Here is a 22,448-nt window from a genome sequence, read left to right as displayed (position 1 = left end):
CTTCAAAGCTTTTGCACAGCAAAGGAAACCATAAACAAGACCAAACGACAACCCTCAGAATGGGAGAAAATATTTGCAAATGAAGCAACTGACAAAGGACTAATATCCAAAATTTACAAGCAGCTCATGCAGCTGAATATCAGAAAAATAAACAACCCAATCCAAAAATGGGCAGAAGACCTAAATAGGCATTTCTCCAAAGAAGATATACAGATTGCCCACAAACACATGAAAGGATGCTCAACGTCATTAATCATTACAGAAATATAAATCAAAACTACAATGAGATATCATCTCACACCGGTCGGATTGGCCATCATCAAAAACTCTAGAAACAATAAATGCTGGAGAGGGTGTGGAGAAAAGGGAACCCTCTTGCACTGCTGGTGGGAATGTAAATCGATACAGCCACTATGGAGAACAGTATGGAGGTTCCTTAAAAAACTACAAATAGAACTACCATATGACCCTGCAGTCCCACTACTGGGCATATACCCTGAGAAAACCATAATTCAAAAAGAGTCATGGACCAAAATGTTCATTGCAGCTCTATTTACGATAGCCAGGACATGGAAGCAACCTAAGTGTCCATCAACAGATGAATGGATAAAGAAGATGTGGCGCATATATACAATGGACTATTACTCAGCCATAAAAAGAAATGAAACTGAGTTATTTGTAATGAGGTGGATAGACCTGGAGTCTGTCATACAGAGTGAAGTAAGTCAGAAGGAGAAAAACAAATACCGTATGCTAACACATATATATGGAATCTAAGGAAAAAAAAGGTTCTGAAGAACCTAGGGGCAGGACAGGAATAAAGACGCAGATGTACAGAATGGACTTGAGGACACGGGGAGGGGGAAGGGTAAGGTGAGACGAAGTGAGAGAGTGGCACGGACATATATACACTACCAAATGTAAAACAGATAGCTAGTGGGAGGCGGCCGCATAGCACAGGGAGATCAGCTCGGTGCTTTGTGACCACCTAGAGGGGTGGGATAGGGAGGGTGGGAGGGAGGGAGACGCAAGAGGGAAGAGATATGGGAACATATGTATATGTATAACTGATTCACTTTGTTATAAAGCAGAAACTAACACACCATTTTAAAGCAATTATACTCCAGTAAATGTGTTAAAAAAATAAATAAAGATAAAAAGTACAATTTTATTGGAAAAACTACTTTTCATCAGACTTCTTACTAAAATAGAAGGGGTTCCTCATCAGCATTATTCCCATTTTACAATTATTGCTGTTACAGTTGTTGTAAGCACTGTGAAATCTTTGTCGTGAAAATAAATATATGAGAATGAAAGGAAAACCAAAAAAAGCCTATTACAGTATCTCCTTCCTTTTTCTACCACACTTCTGCTCACTCCATTTTGTCCACGGGGCTGTGTTAGGCATTCTGCACATGTGGACGGGTAAATCTTCAGGGCAGTTGGTAGGAGCTAGTGTCACGGAGGTCTTGCTAGACACAAGAGCCATTTGAGGTGACCTTCCCCTGATTTGATTTGTGCTGCTGTGGATGCATTTAATCTCACGAGGACAGCCAGGCTGGTTCCAGTCTGAGGGGTGCCAGAACTTAATCCCAGATTTGGCTGTCATGAAACACGGGTTGACTGAGAAACTCCTAGGTCTTCGGCGGTATGGTACGCTGCTGGAGAGGAAGACAGCCAAATGGCAATACAAGAGGCCTGTGTGGCCGACTGAAGCCTCCTGGAAGGAAGCAGAGGTGACTGGTGAGGTAAATTTGAGTTGGACCCCTCTAGTATCTCTTGTAAGAAAAAGGTAGTGAGGTAAAATATTTCTGGAAAGCAGTGGTATGGTAAGTAAGCAGACCGAAGTGCTGGCTCTTATGGCTTAAGGCAGACGTGAGACTTCTGGGATCCTTTCTCTTGCCCTCCTTTTTGTTAATCCTGTGTTGCCATTTTCACGTGCTAAGGTATGAGGTAAACAGGGGTGTGATGCTTATCAAAGTATAAAAGACACAAGAAGTACTACTTCCTAGTGCAGACTGTGGCCATTGATCCTGGGGGCCAACATGGTGGCCGAAGCATTCTCAACCCCTTTCTTTCAAGGAAGGGGGCTCCACCTCCCAGGCCAGGCTCTTAGGACACAGGAGAGCCCCAGAGAGTCCACTCTTCACCCCCGCCGGCAGATAGATGGGTAGTTGCTCAATGCTCTTGTGTAATACTTGTTAACTGGAAAGTATGGTTTGGCACAGTAAACGACTTCAAGCCATTTGTTAAAGTTTTGCCCACAGCTCTTTATTTGTATATTTGTCTAGGGGGTGAGAGTTGGGGGTTGGATAACAGTTAGGCTTAAGCCCCATCTGGAGCCTCTGCTAGGCTTTACACACAGGGAAGCCTCTCTGCTGATTATAGTGCAGAGGGGAGCGAATGGGAGAAAACACTGAGTCTTAGTTTCTTTCAGGAAGGAGGCCTTTAGGAGAACACTCATCCTAACAAGTTAATGTTAATTTTAAAAAGTACTTTGGGGTCACTGGAAACGAGGAATGGTTCTCAGTGATGCAAACTACTTGGCCCTTTGTCTGGTCTCCATTGGCTCATATCCCACTTATGAAAGGAAGAGGAATGGGGCTGAGAGTAATAACTAAAAAAGCTGCTTCACTAGCAACCTAAGTGTCCATCAACAGACGAATGGATAAGGAAGATGTGGCGCATATATACAATGGAATATTACTCAGCCATAAAAAGAAATGAAACTGAGTTATTTGTAATGAGGTGGATAGACCTGGAGTCTGTCATACAGAGTGAAGTTAAGTCAGAAGGAGAAAAACAAATACCGTATGCTAACACATATATATGGAATCTAAGAAAAAAAAATGGTCATGAAGAACCTAAGGGCAACACGGGAATAAAGACAGACCTACTAGAGCATGGACTTGAGGATATGGGAAGGGGGAAGGGTAAGCTGTGACGATGTGAGAGAGTGGCAGGGACATATACACACTACCAAATGTAAATTAGATAGCTAGTGGGAAGCTGCCGCATAGCACAGGGAGTTCACCTCTGTGCTTTGTGACCACCTAGAGGGGTGGGATAGGGAGGGTGGGAGGGAGGGTGACACAAGAGGGAAGAGTTATGGGAACATATGTATATGTATAACTGATTCACTTTGTTGTAAAGGAGAAACTAACACACTATTGTAAAACAGTTATACTCAAATAAAGATGTTAAAAAAAAAAAGCTGCTTCACTAAAATATTTTCTACAACTGCCTTGTTGACCACGTTAAAGAAATGCAGAATTAAAAGAAGCAGGCGTAGGGATGGTGACTAGAGAGAGAGGTGTACAGGATATTGATTACTTTCATGTGTTCAGGTTGTGAAAATTCACCAGGCTGTATTTAAAGATGTGTGCACTGGGACTTCTTCCCTGGTGGTGCAGTGGTTAAGAATCCACCTGTCAATGCTGGGGACACGGGTTCGAGCCCTGGTCCGGGAAGATCCCACATGCCGCAGAGCAACTAAGCCCGTGTGCCACAGCTACTGAGCCTGCGCTCTAGAGCCCGCAAGCCACAACTACTGAGCCCGCACGCATAGAGCCCGTGCTCTGCAACAAGAGAAGCCACCGCAATGAGAAGCCTGCATACCGCAAGGAAGAGTAGCCCCTGCTCGCAGCAACGAAGACCCAACGCAGCCCAAAAGAAAAAAAACCTTATCATTCTAAAAAAAGAAAAAGAAAAGATGTATACACTTTTCTATATGATTATTATACTTCAATGAAAACTTAGAATGTAAAAAAAAGTGAAAACGTTAGAGAAATAGTAGGGATTTGAGTAATATAGTGTATGCATTTATCAACTCATCAAGTGGTACATTTAAGATTTGTGCATTTTATTGGATGTAAATTTTACCGAAAGATAGAAGGAAAGGAAGGAAGGATGGATGGAAACTGCAAACACTGAACTCTAGTTAATGGCCTGCATGCTGAAGTCTTTGGGTATGAAGTATACTAATATCTGCAACTTACTTTGAAAGGTATCCAAAAAATGGATTGATGAATGGATAGAAAAATATTAATTGTAAAATCTGAAGTGATTATTTGTTTTTTTAAGATGTTGGGGGTAGAAGTTTATTAATTTATTTACTTATTTTTGTTGTGTTGGGTCTTCGTTTCTGTGCGAGGTCTTTCTCTAGTTGTGGCAAGCGGGGGGGGTCACTCTTCATCACGGTGCGCGGTCCTCTCACTGTCGCGGCCTCTCTTGTTGCGGAGCACAGGCTCCAGACGCGCAGGCTCAGTAGTTGTGGCTCACGGGCCTAGTTGCTCCACGGCATGTGGGATCCTCCCAGACCAGGGCTCGAACCCGTGTCCCCTAAATCGGCAGGCAGATTCTCAACCACCGCGCCACCAGGGAAGCCCAGACTATTTGGTTTTTCACTGTACAATTCTTTCAATTTTTCTGTATATTTGAAAAATTTTACATGTAAATGTTGGGGAGGAGAATCTAAAGGAAAGAGGAAGAATTCTTCCCATTTCTTTATGAGTATAAATATTGGCTCCAGCCCATTGAAGACCCAAGTGCATCAGCAGCAATTAGCAAGAGACAAAAGAAGAAGAAAACGGTGGATGCTATGAAGTAGATGTCAAAACTCATGCATGGGGCTTCCCTGGTGGCTCAGTGGTTGAGAGTCCGCCTGCCGACGCAGGGGTCACCGGTTCGTGCCCCGGTCCGGGAAGATCCCACGTGCCGTGGAGCGGCTGGGCCCGTGAGCCATGGGCCGCTGAGCCTGTGCGCCCGGAGCCTGTGCTCCGCGCAACGGGAGAGGCCACAGCAGTGAGAGGTCCGCGTACCGCAAAAAAACAAAAACAAAAATCTCATTCATGGACACACGTGAGACATACCCCCGGGGTTTGTACCAGCATATACAACCAAGCTGTCAGTTTCGCTTTTGGGCATTTCTGTAAATTACAAATGTTGAAAGTACTCATTATTAGAGTCTGAAGCAATCGGCCGCATTCGGCATGTTAAGCTGAAGAAGAGTTTTTGATACCTCTAGCTAGGGTCAACTTTTTCATCATTTTCCAGCTCTATGAATCATTGTATTTGTACTCAATGAAGAAAAACTAAAAATACAGGTAAATGAAAGAAATAAAAACATTTGAACTTGACACCTATGTTTGTCATCGCAGCAGCTACACTAAAGACACGGGCACTAAAATAGAAGGATGTATATTTTCTCCATCATGCCTGTAGTTTCAGAGCCAGAGTGCCCTAAGAATCAGTCCATATCAGGGTTGGTTGTTTGTTGTGGGTTTGGTTTTTATTGAGATATAATTGACATATAACAATGTGTCCAGGTTTTCCTTGATTGCTAAAGAAGGATCCTGGGGAAGGAACTTTCCTTTCCCCCTTAGCACTCTAACCAACGGCTACAATGAGTACGAATGCATGACCTCCCACAATCATTATTCTCTTTCAATCTCTTTCTAGGGTTTTACCGATATTTTGCTAGAAAGAGTCATGCATGGGGGAGCCAACATTACAGGATTCCAGATTGTCAACAACGAAAACCCTATGGTTCAGCAGTTCATACAGCGCTGGGTGAGGTTGGATGAAAGGGAATTCCCTGAAGCCAAGAATGCACCTCTAAAGGTAATGTTCCACGACATGTAGAAACCTTAGGCCAGCTTTTCAGAGCATCTCAGTATGGCCTTTATATATTTACGGCCATCCAGTGATCAAGTGGTCATCCCTCAGAAGTGTTTCAAGGATGCTAAAATACAACTGCAGATAGTGCTGCTACACTTGAAAACTAAATTCCCAAATAAAGAAGCTATCGAGAAGGAGGTCTTTAAAAACCCAGCATTTGGGAAGGTTAACTTAATTTTTTAATGAATTTCATTTTTAATATGCTCATAATTTACAATATTGCAAGAACCTGAATCAGGCAAAGAGTGGGTGCAGTGGGAATAGGTAAGGAAGATTGATAGTCTGAAACAGAAAATTAGATTTTACATTATTTATGTGATTGCTTTGTGTTAATAAGTTTCATGAATCTCAGTACACCCAAGTGAATTAGGCTCTAATACAGAGTGCATGTTGCCTATACATATATTGAATGGGAATGTTTTCCTGCCTGCAAAAGTATCCTTAAATAATTAGATTACCTAAGTTGCTCATTTTTATGAAATCAAGATAAGAACACTGAAAGCAGAAAGTCATGCTTAAAGTACACATTTTTCATGTGTTCCCCTATGGCTAGAAACCCTATTATTTTAAAATCAGGAATTAAAACAGATAAATGGGGGGAAAGTTATTCATGTTACACAAAGAATCCTTCCAATGTATTTTTTTTTAAGTAACCCATTCCCTCAGTGTATTGATTCAAGTATGAAACAGACTTTAAATTCTTCCTTCCTGATATGTACGTGAAAGTATGTATGTACCATGGCTGTGGGATCCTTGAGATCAAGAGGAGGGATCAAAGCAGAGTCAAGGCTCAAGGCCCTTCCCTAAAAAAGGAAAGGGGAGGGGACATTTCCCTTCTCATGGTTTCAAGATACCCATCCTCATATCCTTCCTCCCTGGCAAGAATAGAAGAAGGAGGAACAATGGGACATAGACAGAAAAGAGACACATTCTGAATCACCTATGCAGGTCCACCCTGAATGGGTCACATCAACAAAATACAAGTGGGACCTTACTTTATGCAATTGGTATGTTCTAGAAAAGTCGTAAGTTAAACATCTTTTTTACATCTTTTTGTATTAATTTAAGCCACTCACTAGCTAAGTGGTCCTCTGTAGTTGTAGTGATTACATTACACATGCCAGATTTTTCCAGGTGTCCTCATATGTTTCAGTAAATAAGGTCACAATTCCTATGATGAATCCTTTGTAGTCAAATCCTTTTTTTAAGATAATGATTTTATTTTTTATTGTGATATGATTGACATAGGACATTGTATTACTCTTAAGTATACCACATACTGATTTGATGTATGTATGTATTGCAAAGTGATCACCACAGTAAGTTCAGTTAACATCTATCACCACCACAGCTACAAATTTTTCCTTATGATGAGAACTTTTAAGATCTACTCTCTTCACAGCTTTCAAAAACTACAGTGCAGGATTGTTAACTATAATCATGATGATATACATTACATTCCCAGAACTTATGACTGGAAGTTTATACCTTTTGACCACCTTCATTCATTTTCCCTATTCCCCAGCCTTGACCTCTGACAGCCACCATTCTGTTCTGTTTCGGAGTTCTTTTATTTTTTTTTGGATTCCACGTATAAGTGAGATCATACAGTATTTGTCTTTCTCTGTCTGACTTATTTCACTTAGCATAATGCCCTCAAGGTCCATCTGCGTGTCATTAATGGCAGGATTGCTTTTTATGGCTGAATAATATTCCATGTATGTGTGTCTGTGTGTGCATATATATTTTTATTGAAATATAATTGACATGACTTTATATATGTATATATGTGTGGGTGTATATCACTTTCTTTATCCATTCATCATTTGATGATTGGATGAACACAGGTTTGTTCCATGTGTTCGCTATTGTAAATAATGCTGCAATGAACATGGGGGTAGATATCTCTTTGAGACAGTGATTTTATTTCCTTCAGATAGATACCCAGGAGTGGAATTGCTGGATCATATGGTAGTTCTATTTGTAATTTTTTCAGGAACCTGCCTATTGTTTTCCACAGTGACTGCGCCAGTTTACATTCCTATCAACAGTGCACGGGGGTTCCCTTTTCTCCACATCTTCATCAACGCTTGTTGTTTCTTGTCTTTTTGATAATAGCCATTTTGACAGGTGTGAGGTACCATCTCATTGTGGGTTTTTTTTTTGTTTTTTTTAAAAAAATTTTTTTCATCTCATTTATTTATTTATTTTTTGGCTGCATTGGGTCTTCGTTGCTGCACGCGGGCTTTCTCTAGTTGCGGCGAGCGGGGACTACTCTGCATTGCAGTGCACAGGCTTCTCATTGCGGTGGCTTCTCTTGTTGCAGAGCAAGGGCTCTAGGCGTGCGGGCTTCAGTAGCTGCGGCTCCCAGGCTCAGTAGTTGTGGCTCGCGGGCTCTAGAGCGCAGGCTCAGTGGTTGTGGCGCATGGGCTTAGTGGCTCCGCGGCATGTGGGATCTTCCCGGACCAGGGCTCGAACCCGTGTCCCCAGCATTGGCAGGTGGATTCTTAACCAGTGTGCCACCTGGGAAGTCCGTCACTGTGGTTTTGATTTGCATTTCTTTGATGATTCAAATCTTTTTGTTTTATGGACTAAATCTGCCCACTACATTTAGGTGAGCTTATGTTAATTTATATTTTCATACAACTGCCTATCCACTGTTTTGCCATCCTTAGATTTAGCAGGCAATAGGTAGAGGAAAAAACCTCATTTATTCAGTATTTTATGGGTTACCTACAAAATGTCAGGCACTATGCTAGACACAAAAAAATGGACAAGAGTAAAAGTATGAAAAGGGTGCTACAGAGTCATTTATGACTATTCAGAAGTTGTAGAGGTGTACAAAAGAGAAGGAAGACAATCTCAGCTCTGGATTATTCATTGGTAACTCATGATATGTGTAATGTAAAGTTCTTAGAACTTACTGAGAAGAACTGTTCAGGCTTATAAGCAAAACCCTTCAAATAACTTAAGAAAATGAAATACTTAAATAGGTGGTTACAACTTTCAGATTACTTTGACTTGTACTAGTCATTATGGAACCTGTCTCTATATCAAACAGACAAAAAGCCCATGTTAAAAAATTACGTACAATATTTTTGATTAGGAAATAAAATTGTCTAGAGATTAAAATCCTGATGCTTCATCTATTCTATATTTTATGAACATTTCCTTTGGGGTCTTTTTTTTTTAGATGGTCACACATTGGTCCGTAGAAGCTGAAAAAGTAGAAAATTAAATAGCTATTTTGGCATGGCTTGGAAAGGACTACATTAAGACTGCTGAAAATTTATGCAGTCAGCTGGAAAAGAAATCACCACCATGTTGGCTTTATGTAGTACTAGCACGGGCAGACACAGATTTTTTTTTTCATGAAAGAACATATGCCCCCTGTTACACTCACACTTGATGATTTGGCCCTGAAAGAAAAGTAACGTGACAAAAGTCAGAAAAGTAAATTGATAGTTTTAAAGATGACAATGCGTTCACTCAACAATTGTATTGGGACATACTATATAGACAGAAATTTCCCCCCAGGGCATTTTGCTTCATTTTTTTAGAAATCAACAGAATTCTATATTCTACCAGTATTTGTCACCCCTGCAAAACAGGGGCCAGCTAATTTTAATCACACTTTGTTGATTCATTTAATGAAAAGGCATCCACCATGTCAAATCGCAGATAATCAAATCCCTTGTATTAAATGACTGGCCTCATCCTTAGTGCAGTGTATCCAAGAAATAGAAAGGAAGTGTTCTTGCCTGAAAAAGGTAGCATCACGAAGTATTGCCTATGAATTGTCAATGTTATCAGATTTAAAACTCAATAACAATTGTAATTTTCTACAGTCAAAAACCAGCTTTGGATTTTGCTCTCCCAAGGAAACAAAAACTGATTTATTGCTGGCCAGAGGTCCTAGTTCACCAGAAGCGTGGTCCAGACAGCAATGATTAATGTTTCCCTCCAAATTAATTTCAAGCTGTCTAACTTAGCTATTTCCAGTTTCCCCTAAGTAAACACCAGATCTGAATTTTCTATTACAAACAGCAATAACTTGCTTTAGGATATGCCGTTTCCTCTCCAATCTACATATGCCATCCTTTAACTTCCCATATATTTTGCTCTCTATAAAGGAGCCGGCCTTTGAGTAGTCAGTCACTCAATACGAAACACAGTATTGAGAGCGAGAGAGAGATTCCCTTGAGCCATTTGATCTTAATCATCTTAACACGTGCACACATGAGGTAAGATGCATTCTGGATCAAAGTCAGGCTTGCCCAGAGAGATCTCTTGATTCAAGTAATTAAGAGGGTGAGTTCACAGAACAAGAGTTGGAGATGAATGAAAATTATAAGAAACGAGGCAAGTTTTGAGGGCATGATTTGTCATGATATCTTGTTTTCCATACATCCATTTCAGTACACATCTGCATTGACGCACGATGCAATACTGGTCATAGCAGAAGCTTTCCGCTATCTGAGGAGGCAGCGAGTGGATGTGTCCCGGAGAGGCAGTGCTGGAGACTGCTTAGCAAACCCTGCTGTGCCCTGGAGTCAAGGAATTGATATCGAAAGAGCTCTGAAAATGGTAATGACCACAGTGGGTTATTGGGTTGGGGGCACCTTATAAAGACACAAAAAGAGTAAGACCTCAATCTGGAGAAAAGACAACCTAAAGGGAATAGGATCAGAGTCTGCAGAATGTTCAAAGTGTACAGAAAGATAAGCAGCGATATTTATTCATCAAAATCTAGAAATCTAAAACTAGAAGATTCTTCCTTGAAGCTTGAGAAATGGTAAGTTTAGGGCAAATGAATATTTAGCTCTGTACTAAAGTGGGGATAGTAAATCAAACTCAGTACCCTTGAAAGTTATGGATTGAACATGTAAATGGCTTCCAAAAATTCAGACTTTCCAGAAAATGATGTTGCTTAGGGGGACTGGGATATTCTCTAGGAAAACTCCTAATTTCAGGGTAGACATTACCAGCATCCTCTGGCTCATCAGACAAATTATTAGCCTGGATGGACTGTGGAACTGAGCCAGTGTGATACTATTTCTATTTGTCAAAAAGAACCTTTATACTATTCTACATGGTGAAATGCAGGAACACAGTCCATTCTAGGCCTACTTAAGAGTTTTTTCCCCAATGCCCTAGAGAAAAAGCCTGACGGAAAGTACAAGGAATCAATGGGCAGAGAGTCAAATAGGTCACTTGTTTTTAGTATTTACTGGGTGGGAGAGCATTTAAGGCTTTGAGCAGTATCCTTTGAACAGATTCCATTATTTACACTAGGAGCAGCATCACCCATTCAGTGTAGCTTTCCAAGGAAGAGCTCTTTCCTGAATATTTTGCTTTAAGCTACATACGCCTGCATGCATTAAAATAAGCCTTTGAGAGTACAAGACTCTCTTATTTCTACTTCTTTAATTATCCTGATGTTTAGAACATCCAAATCAACAAAGAGATAGGCAATAATAAGATAATTCTGTGCACAACCCAGAAACTAGGAATCTGTAATGGCCTCATAATGTACATCATTTTGTGTAGCTGGCTCTCTTACTGCTGCCTTAAATTTGCCAAGTTGGAAGCATTCAATAGAAAGGGGTTAGTAGCCACTGTGTCTCTCTCCAAGAAAGAGATATGACTCATTCTCCCATCATGCAGATTTTTACGTCATTATGTCAGTTCCCTAACAAATGCCCTAAGTGTCATTTTATGGAGGTAGAACTGCACAATTTTTGAAGAACAGTTAATTAAATTCAACCTTCATAGCTGTTACAAGATTTGTATTGTCAGGTGAAACATAATGATGAGTGAAATATAAAACTCCCTCAGTGAACCAAAAGGAGTTTTCATCAAAACCTCAAGGGGCAAGTGCCAGCATCTTCGATTGACTTCCCATTCATGACACAAATGACTCTCTTCCCCAAATACAAAACTGGCTACCAGAGTGAAGGACGAGAAATGAATTTGACAAGAAAAACATTAGATTGATCGTATTATTGCACAAAGTTTCCACATGTCTAACTCACTGATAAAGCTCAAGCTGTAAGCCAGGTAAGTAACCTTCCTCCCCAGGCCCTCATGATCAAACACTCAACAGAAAGGATGCTTTCCCTCTTTCCATAGGCCAGCCTCTTTCTAAGGCTTCAGAGAGGCTGGAAAGTATCAGCCTCTTCCAAAAGTACATGTTGCCTTGTGACAAATGATCAGTGAAACTCCACGTTTCAGAGGACTGCAAGAGAGGGTGGTCTGAAGTACTAAAGGTTTTTACCATATTAAAAGAAATCCGGCTTCCCTGGTTGCGCAGCGGGGACGCGGGTTTGTGCCCTGGTCCGGGAAGGTCCCACATGCCGCGGAGAGGCTGGGCCCTTGAGCCACGGCCGCTGGGCCTGCGCGTCCAGAGCCTGTGCTCCGCAACGGGAGGGGCCACAACAGTGAGAGGCCCGCGTACCGCAAAAAAAAAAAAAAAAAAAAAGAAATCCCATTTTATTTAAGTTAACTAAAAGTAAGGATGCATGATGTAAAAGCACCCCTCATTGTTGACTAGCGCATAGTTGCTGCTCAATCATTCTCTTCCTTCAAAGAAATCTGGCAAACAAAATCATTGCCTGAAAGAGTCTCCTAAGGGGCCTGTTTTAATGAATAAATAATCACACCATTCATTAAACAAATATTTACCGAGCACCAACGACTATGTATCAGGCTCCAAGTTAAAATGCAAACATGAAATAAGATGAGGGGAGCTCATATTTAAATTGTTAATATGTAAACAAATGCTTTTAAAAACCTTAAAGCTACTTGCAGATGGGGTAATCATCATCCTTACAATCTATCGATGGTGCAAAGATTAGCCTCAACCTGGTCTACTGAAATATGTCACAATTCTAAGTCATCGACACTTGTCAACTTGTTCAGTAAACATTTATTGAACACCTGCTCTATCCCAGGCTCTGGATTAGTTGCTGAGAACACAGAAAAAGAACGTCTTTCATCTTGAGGTGCTCCCAATCTAGCAGGGGAGCTGGAAATACATAGATGATTAAAATGTTATGGTGAAGCTCCACGCGGAATGCTATGGGAACCCAGAGGAGAAGCACCTAATATAGACTGAGGTGCGGGGTGGAGAGGATTAAAGAAGGGATCCCAGATGGGATGGTGGGAAACTGTCACTGACATTCACATCCTTAAAAATAGACTTCTCTCTGAGTGGTAGTCCAATTCAACTTCTGCTCACCAAAAGTTCTAATCAGCTCAGGCTATTGTCCAGTTTGCAGATCATGCTCAGATAGGCCGAATCTTTAGAAATATACAATTCTTAATGAGACTGAAGACTTTGCTATTTTCAGTAACGAAGGATTTCCTTAGTAATTTCCTCTGCCAGTGTCTCTACCCTGCCTATCTCCTCTCCTAGAGTTCAGTGCTCAAAATAGAGTGTAAAGAACCCTTCATGCATCACAGTATGCATCAGACCCATCCTACTGGATAAGCAATTTCTATCTCAACAAAGGACCTTTTCTTTAGCCAGAAGCATGACGTCACCTTCTCTGCAAGCCTAAGCTGACAGTAGTGCTTAGGTCTGTTCATTTAGTAGGACAATCATCTTGTCTTCAGGGACTCACACTGGAGCATTTCTCCTTCAACAGATATTCCATGGTCTCCTACTGGTGGCCAACAAGCCCCGTTCCCTTTACAAAGATGCTCCCTACTAATTGCCATCAATTTTCTCTTCTGCAGCACAAGCCCATTACCGCTTCTCACTCGCTTAACAAACAGCTTGTCGCTTTTCTATAAGAGATGAAAAAGTATTCCATTCTTTCATCTTGGGAGAATGACAGATTCTTTTTCTTTGAAGCAAATTCCTTGACCCATACTCATCAGATAAGTAATTCAAGTGGGTAACAATAATGACATATTTATAGAGGGTCTTTCATCCAGTGTCCTTGAACTGTAAGACAGGTAAGGAAATCTCTCCACCCAGTAGAGATGGCCTCTTATTAATTCATAATACAGGGCCCAGACCCAGGAAAAATTGTGGCATACATGCATCTGCATTTGGCCCCCCAACTAGGTGTCTGGGCTATTCTAGTACCTCTATCTGTTTTATATAGTATTCAATACTCCTGTTTCCCTAGCCTTAACAAATTTCATCAGTCTATGGATTATCCCTCCATGGCCTAGCTCTCCACTACCTGTCTGGAACTGGGCATAGGTTAAATAAGAGGAAAAACTCATCTCTGTTACTATGGTAGCTGATAAATGTATAAACCCCTCAAGAAACAGAACTAAATTCATTTTGATTAATAATAATTATTATTAATAGAGCTAGCATGTATTGCAATGCTCACTACATGCCAGACACTGATCTAAACACTGCATATGTATAACTCATTTAATCCTCCTAACATCTCCGTGGGATACGTACTACTAGGATTTCCCATTTTACAGATTAGGACACTGAGGTACAAAAGCGTTAAGGGACATCCCCAAGGTCATACAGTGAGTAAGTGATGAAGTTACAGTATGAATCCAGGAGCTCCAGAGCCCACGTTACTGAAGCTGGTTTATGTTTGGATGTTGGGAATAGTGGATGGAACTCAAAGTTCAGAAGAATGCATTATCCTAGCTAAGAATACTCTTCAGGTCACTCCCTTCAGAAAAGATGAATGGTAGAAATTTCAGGTTCCTTGGAATCTAGAAAAATAGTATAGGTGATCTTAATTGCAAAGCAGAAATAGACACAGACGTAGAGAACAAATGTATGGATACGAAGGGGGAAAGGAGTGGGGTGGGAGGAATTGGGAGACTGGGACTAACACATAGACATTATTGATACTATGTATAAAATAGACACCTGATGGGAACATACTGTATAGCTCAGGGAACTCTACCTAATGTACTTTGGTAACCTAAATGGGAGGAAAGTCCAAAAGGGAGGGGATATCTGCATGTGTATGGCTGATTCATTTTGCTGTGCAGTAGAGACTAACACAACATTCTAAAGCAACCATACTGCAATAAAAATTAATTTTAAAAAATCAGTTTCAAAAACAAGGATTGAAATACACAAAATACATTTAAATCTATGAGTTGATAATAATACTAAAAACATGGGCTACCTTTAGACAATTCTATGAAAGATTTTTATTCTGAAAACCGGTAAATAAAGAGAAAGTTAAGTATTTTTTAAAAAAAAAAAGAAATTTCAGGTCCTCGAAAAAGTAGTGGTAGGGCCCTCACTGGATCATATAAGAAACGGCCTGTCACACCCACTCAAAGCTTCATTAACTAAAAGGCATACTTAGAAAATACTGGAGAGGAAATGAAGATCTGTATAGGCTGATCTGGTGGCTATAGCTCAATGGCTCAAGATAAACATGCTCCAAGATTCCAAGATCTGTCCGCGGACCTCAACGCAAAAACCAAAAAGGCAATAATGTGGTGCTATTTTAAAATTTTACATTTTTCCCTTTTTACCAGGTGCAAGTACAAGGAATGACTGGAAACATCCAATTTGACACTTACGGACGTAGGACAAATTATACCATCGATGTGTATGAAATGAAAGTCACTGGCTCTCGGAAAGTAAGTCACCGAAACAGGTATCCAAATAAAAAAATCTCTCAGAAAGTAACAGCCTTCAGATGCAAGGAAATAGGTATCGGGAAACACACCCAAAGCAAATTCCCACACATCATGTTTGCCTTTCCATTTGTAGATACGATGCAGAGCTGTTCTGTAATCAAAGTGTTCCATCTACAAATTTTAAAAGTTATTTCCCTCTGAGGCTGGTCCTTTAAAAGTGGTAGACTCAAGATTTATTAACAGCTTCCTATAATACAGGGAAGGAATTACACATTTTGGGCATGTTATTTAAACAGAAGCTGCCAAGATACACATGATTTTAGCAAAAGAATTGGAAAGTAGGTAATCTCTCCATTTTGCCAACTCACCCACCAAAATGACTCAACAAAGTACCTTTCCCTACAGCTAAATTTCATAATAACCACTTTGCGTCTATCATACTAACAGTGAGTTAGTCAGGAAGTGGGAATTTAGTAGTTACTTAATAAAACCTTAGAACGTAAAATATCTTGTACCATTTCTACGGGGTACTCAACGGATTGCCCACCCAGCTTTCCCACAGTTTTTAAGGAAAGAATTTTTCTGCTATCTGAGTTGAAAGAATCAAAAAGGCTGATCATTCTACAGTGGGCTAACTTATTTTTACCAAATATCAGTAAAAGCAAGGTGGAGATGGGAACCCCCCATGATGAAGGAACAGCACACCTGTTGCTCAAGCACCTACAAAAAAGTTTCATTCTACTACAGCACTTGAATTTCGTGCAGCACTTTTTGAGTGAAAAATAGGCAACCAGGTCAAATGTCTGCTCTTTCTAGGCTGGCTACTGGAATGAGTATGAAAGGTTTGTGCCTTTCTCGGATCAGCAAATCAGCAACGACAGTGCATCTGCAGAGAACCGGACCATAGTAGTAACCACCATTCTGGTAAGTATGGATGGAAGGTAGGTGGGCTTTCTGTACAGCACGACTTCTGTCTTCTGAAAAGCATTATTCAGCCAGTAGGAAAGACCTCAAGTTCAAACAGTGGAAACTTCCAACAGGTCAGCTTAGGAACCTTTCAAAATGTCTTGCCATGGTGGGGAATGGAATGTCATTTAAATAAAGAAAAAGAATAGGAATCCGCAATAGTTTCAGGTGTTGTTATCCTCTTTGTTACCCTCATGGACTGATGCTTCATCTGGACTTGAAATGTAATCCTTCATTGTGGGGGAGATAGCGTTATATGGAGGAAAGAGCAGGTCAGGGTTCTAATAGTAGGTCTACCACTAACCTGAGTTTAATGGTGCAAATCACAACTTCTGAGGCTCAGGTTGTGTTATTTTTTAACTTATGGAACGGTCATAATAATAATCTCCTATCCATGTCATAAGACGTTTCAAGGCAATATTCACCATGCAAAGCTTTTCTGAAAAACTAAAAGCACTACTGAGATGTGAAATAGTACTTTCACTTATTTTCAAATGCTTTTCTAAAAGCTGGTATGTTTCATTACTGAGTGAAGTACAAACCCGGGTTAAAAATGAGTATGCCTGAAAATGAGTAGGTCTGAAATTGTGATTAATTAAATGGAGATTCAGCTGAAGTTTATCGTTCATTTAAACATGCCTATGGGCTTCCCTGGTGGCGCAGTGGTTGAGAATCTGCCTGCCGATGCAGGAGACACGGGTTCGTGCCCTGGTCCGGGAAGATCCCACATGCCGCGGAGCGGCTGGGCCTGTGAACCATGGCCGCTGAGCCTGCGCGTCCGGAGCCTGTGCTCCGCAATGGGAGAGGCCACAACAGTGAGAGGCCCGCATACCGCAAAAAAAAAAAAAAAAAAAAAAAAAAAAAAAAAAAACATGCCTATCAAATACTTTGTCCTACGTACTGTACTAGTCCCTGAGGATATAAAAATGAATAAGCCACAGACCCTGACCTCACAAAGATCACAGTGCTTCCCTAGGGCTTGCCAGGGCTGGCTGTGGTTCTTACGTAGTAAATCCCAAGAAATCAAAGGCAGTTCACCTTTGCATAACTAAGAGAAATACCGCTGCCCAATTTGACTAAATCAAAGACTTTACAGGTGGAAACTGGTTCTCTCAAACTCTCAAAAAGAACTTAAATTCTTCTCTATTTCCTTAAAACATCAATTAAGGACTCCAAGGAATATGTGCCCCCATGAATAGTCGATTGAGGCTCTTCTGCTTATTAAGCAAACATTTGTTTTGTTTTGTTTGTGTTACGCGGGCCTCTCACTGTCGTGGCCTCTCCCGTTGCGGAGCACAGGCTCCAGACGCGCAGGCTCAGCGGCCACGGCTCACGGGCCCAGCCGCTCCGCGGCACGTGGGATCCTCCCGGACCGGGGCACGAACCCGTGTCCCCTGCATCGGCAGGCGGACTCTCAACCACTGCGCCACCAGGGAAGCCCTAAGCAAACATTTTTAAAGGCTCTCTTAACACACCAAACCTCAATAGCCACAGGGGAACAAAACTTCATTATTACATTTATTATGTCTTAGAAAAATGTATAGGAGTAAACCTTTGATCTTGCTTCTGGTCCCAAAGGAATCACCATATGTAATGTATAAGAAGAATCATGAACAACTGGAAGGAAATGAGCGATATGAAGGCTATTGTGTAGACTTAGCCTATGAAATAGCCAAACACGTAAGGATCAAATACAAATTGTCCATTGTCGGTGATGGAAAATACGGTGCAAGGGATCCAGAGACTAAAATATGGAACGGCATGGTTGGGGAACTTGTCTATGGGGTAAGTTCTTTTCAACTCTGTTTTCATTTATTTCTATGCCTTCCAACTAATAAAGAAAAGAGGAATTTAATTTTCAAGTGCAGTATTCATCCAATTGTACAGTTTTCATATGATCTGTATGAAAAACATTTTATTCTACAGTTGAATTCTGTAAAGGTAACTTGTCAATAGCATCCTTTGGACGACAGGATTATTTTACTAAAAGGAGAGTAGAATTGGAGAACTTTATCTGGCAACACTAAGTACAGCCTGCCCTCTATTGAAAATCTGTTCCTTCAGGTTCCCTGTCTCAGGCAGCAGAATCACCACCCACCTAGTTGCCTAAGTAACCAGGTCATCTTTCCTCATCACTCCCCTCACATCCAGTCAGTCACCATATCCTATCAATTCTACTCTTCTGTCTCTCAAATCCAGATCCACTCTTCGTTCCCACCATCATCATCTTAGTTACGCTTCTTACCATTTGACAGTCTTTCCTTGGTTTCCCTGCCTCTGCTCTTGCCCTGGCAAATCAAATCCACATTATTGTAGTTACTCACTTTAGAAATCAGGATAAAATTCAAATTCCTTAGCATGGCAAAGAAGGCACTTTGTCACCTGGCCCCCACCTACCTCTCTAGTTTCATCTGGTCCTCTTCCTCCTTCACACTCAATGTTCCAGCTACAGCAAAGCATACATTGTTCCCTGAAGGCAGGCCTGGAAGTACCTTCACCTCTCTCCAGCTGGCTAATACCACCTACCAGTCCTTCAGAACTCAGCGGTGTCACCTCTTTCAGGAAGCCTTCCCTGATCCCATTTACCCACCTGCAATCTGGTTAGCTGCCCCTGCTTTTTGCTTCCTTACAGTATTTTTTTTTTTTTGCTTTCTCATAGTACTTTTGAACCTCTATTATAACGATCTGTTTTCAAGTTTAGCTGTCCCAGCTGGTCTATGAACTCCTTGAAAACAGAAGCCATATCTGATTCATTTCAATATGCCATGGCCTAACACATAAGGGAAGTCCAATAAATAAGCAGAATGGCTCTGCCAAGGGCTTGCCCATGGGTGAAGTACAAAAGAATTATACTAATAGTTAGAGCTTTTTAAAAGGGGTACAGTAGTATCTTCAGAGCTCCTCAGGGGCTTAGCTTTAAAAGGTTTTGGCCTCTGATTGGGAAGGTCAGATCTTGGGCCACCCAATGAGGCATATGGAAATAAACAAAACTGGACATAAGAACCACCCATTGGGGGAACCAGTCACTAGAAAACTAACCCAAGTGCAGGTGGCAGTGGCAGAGGTTTAGTTCTAATAGACAGAGGTTACTTGCAACCACCAGTCCCTGTCTAAACAACAGGTTAGGGGAAGGAGAGGAATTTAGGGGGTGGATATATTGAGAAGAGTCTGGCAAGAAGCAAATGTCCACAAGTTAGCTATTGGACTGAGGTTTAGGATAAGGACTCTAGCGCTTGAGACAGAAATTAACAAGAATAAGGTATGGCTCTCCAATCGTAAGATAGTACTGGGGTCACTAAATAAGTTTTGAGAACAGGTCCTAAGGAACAAGCACAAAGGCAGAAGCTCATTTCTAAAAATAAGGGCACAGAAAGGGAATTAAGGCTTAAAATGAGACTGGACCTCAAGTATCAAAACCAAGGCACCATCTTCCAGTCACACAAGCTGCAACGTGATTTGAAGCTTAGCCCCCAGCTGTGGGGCTGGACCCTGTCTTGGGTCAAGGCTGGTCCCGGGAACTGGGGCAGGGCTGAATTGCAGATAAGATGCAAGTGAACCCAGTTATGAGAAAGAAGAAATTCTAAGGCCAGAGAGAGGGGCTGAAGAAGGGACAGAGCACCCAGCATGCTTTCTGAGAAACCTGAGAAGCTTGGAACCATCTTGACACAGCTGTAACCTCTTACTTTACAAGTTGGTGATCAAGTCTTCTTGTATTTCCTGTCCTTAATCTGCCCAAAACTCAGGCTCTAAGAGGTCCTGTCTTGCTCACAGCTCTCCCCTGCTCTTAGCACATTACCTGGTACATAAAAGATACTCACTTTTCGCTTTAATGAATGAATGCCTGGCACATAATAATGTCCAGCCAATATCCATTAAATTGAGTTCATGGTGAGAGGTAATCCTATAATATTTTTATTATTATTAGCTGCCATTTGTTGCATATTTACTGGTCACCAGGCATTGTGCCAAGCGCTTTACAAGCATTATGTAACTTAATCCTCAGAACACTATTAACACATCATTCTACAGATGAGAAAAATTGAAGCCTAGAGAGGTGAAGTCTCATATCAAGGCCAAACAGCTCGTACTGACACAGTGATTTGAACCCAGGTCTCTGACTATGACGTTTGTGTCCTTTAACCATTGCCCTATACCACCTAACAGTAAAGTGTTGCAGACCCATCCCATCCTAAAAGATGGTTGAAACATACTGCAAAGGCCCTTGGTGCCTTAGCCATTCTGGGCGGTGGGGGTGGGGGTGGGGCGAGTATTTGGCCACATAAACCTGACAAGGAATTTAGGGGCTGTTTCCACTAGGGGCAGAGTAACTGGCATGGGCTCTACCAGCCCATTATGTCTCAATTGCCAGAGCGCTCTACTGTCTCAAGAGAAAGCCTGTCACACTGTGTAAATAGCTCAGTGCCCTCCTGTCACCGCACAGGACATTAAACACAGTGCCAAAGAGCAAGGCAAATTTCTTGACATTGTTCAGACAAAGACCAGCTTTCTCAGTGGATTCTGGTTTCTCCTCTGGCATGTCCTCTGTACTGCACCCACTTAATCTCCACATTCTCTTCCTCTTTCCAGTTTGTGTATGTGTGAGTGAGGGAGCTTGAGAATTAGCAAGTCCCATTATTTGTTTCGTAATTTAGAAACCAACTCTTCACTGCTGAATAGGTAAAAATTCTCCCGGAGGAGCCTACCCATCTTTTTCACCCAGTTCTTTCTACTAAAGATAAAAGCAATAGCCAGGGAAGGCTCTTACAGAAATGTCCTCCTCCCTCCCCCGACCTAGAACAAGTGTCTGGTGCTTTCTGAGATGATAACACAAGGCGATTCCCGTGAACTGAGAACAAGCCAACCTATTTGAGTGGACTGCCAAGTGCCACTTTCCTCTAAGATGTGTGGCTATGAAAAATGGACGTTCTTCTCATGCTTGGAGTGAGAGCTGTCTGTAAGGGAGGATTATCTAAACTAAGTGAATCTTCCTCTTCATTTAGAAGTTTTCATCTTTCAGCATTGGGAAGTTTGCAACTTCTCTGTCATTGATAGAAATGGAGAAAAGTGAAAACAGGCATTCATTTCTGGCAGGACTGGTCTCCTATGGTTTGCAAGTTGCTTAAGAAAAAGAAGGGCAACCCCCCCCCCCCCCCCGGTGACTTCCCTAAGTGCTTAATAAGCAAAAGGATGGAGAACATGGAAGTGTTTCTTGCAATAACACGAAAACTACACAGATAGACACAGCTTTATCTTTAGGGCATTTCCTCTTATACTTTTAGTATGTACAACAGATCAGAGTAGGAAAAAAAAGAAGAAAGGCAGAGATGAAAAAGCTTTGCAAAGGAGATTTCAGTATCTGCCATACAGTCTCAAGAAAGAGTCAAAATAAATTCAACTTGTTAAAGAAGAAGGAAGCCAATCAGCCTCTTTTCAGAGGAGTCCTAAATGGTTTCTTTTTTTTTTTTTTTCTCTAAAGAAAATCAAATCAAGGTTGATGTTTGGGCCACCTTGTATCGCTAAGAAGGCTATTTTTGAAACAAATGTCAGTAGGACACAATGTGCCCCCATTATATAAGCTCTTCAGAACATTATGGACTTGAAACTGTCCACCTGCTTTCAGAAGTTTTGATTTTGAGCTTAACGTCTGTAACATCACCACATGGCAGTTGTCCTCAGACCACAAGTTTTTACGGTTCCCAAATAGCATGTGTTTTAAGAGGACGTTTAAAAACATTTTGTTGCTAGCAGGGCTCTTAGATATTCTTTAGCCTACCTTTTCATTCATTTTACACATAAATGTGGAGACTGGCCAGGACTGAACATTAGAACTGCCCATTGGGAAAACCAGGAAACCAAGTCCTGCTACAGGACAGGGATGACAGGAATAGTGGCAGGTATTGTGACAAAATCACACAGCTTGGCAGAGCTTAGACTATAACTCAGGTTTCATGATTCCTGGTCCAGCGCTCTGTCCACTGAGTCATTGGTTCAGTTTACTAAGCATGTCCAATTATGGGAAGATAATCCTACTTGCCTTCAAGGGGCTTACAATCTAGTTGGATTATGAGCTTTTCCATCTGAGATACCCATCCCGTTTATCTGTGGCCTCCAGAATAATGTAATACACATCTCTAGTTATCACTTGAGATATCTGAAAACCCAGGCAGGCAGCTGAGGGTTTCTGCCCTTTGAGAGGAGATATGATCTAACAGAAA

General features: G+C 41.3%; 1 protein-coding gene across 1 annotated transcript in view; it reads left to right on the top strand.

Annotated features, from left to right (window-relative positions):
- Positions 1-22,448, top strand: part of GRIA3 (glutamate ionotropic receptor AMPA type subunit 3) — a 300,197-nt gene that overhangs the window by 199,140 nt on the left and 78,609 nt on the right. Inside the window, 5 exon segments of the mRNA XM_059050062.2 lie at positions 5,461-5,622; positions 10,099-10,266; positions 15,163-15,267; positions 16,084-16,191; positions 17,812-18,018. Of these exon segments, the coding sequence (XP_058906045.1) occupies positions 5,461-5,622; positions 10,099-10,266; positions 15,163-15,267; positions 16,084-16,191; positions 17,812-18,018 (750 nt within the window).

This window comes from Kogia breviceps, chromosome X (genome assembly GCF_026419965.1).
Source record: "Kogia breviceps isolate mKogBre1 chromosome X, mKogBre1 haplotype 1, whole genome shotgun sequence".
NCBI classification, from domain to species: Eukaryota; Metazoa; Chordata; class Mammalia; order Artiodactyla; family Physeteridae; genus Kogia; species Kogia breviceps.
This window is presented reverse-complemented; position numbering and strand designations above follow the sequence as displayed.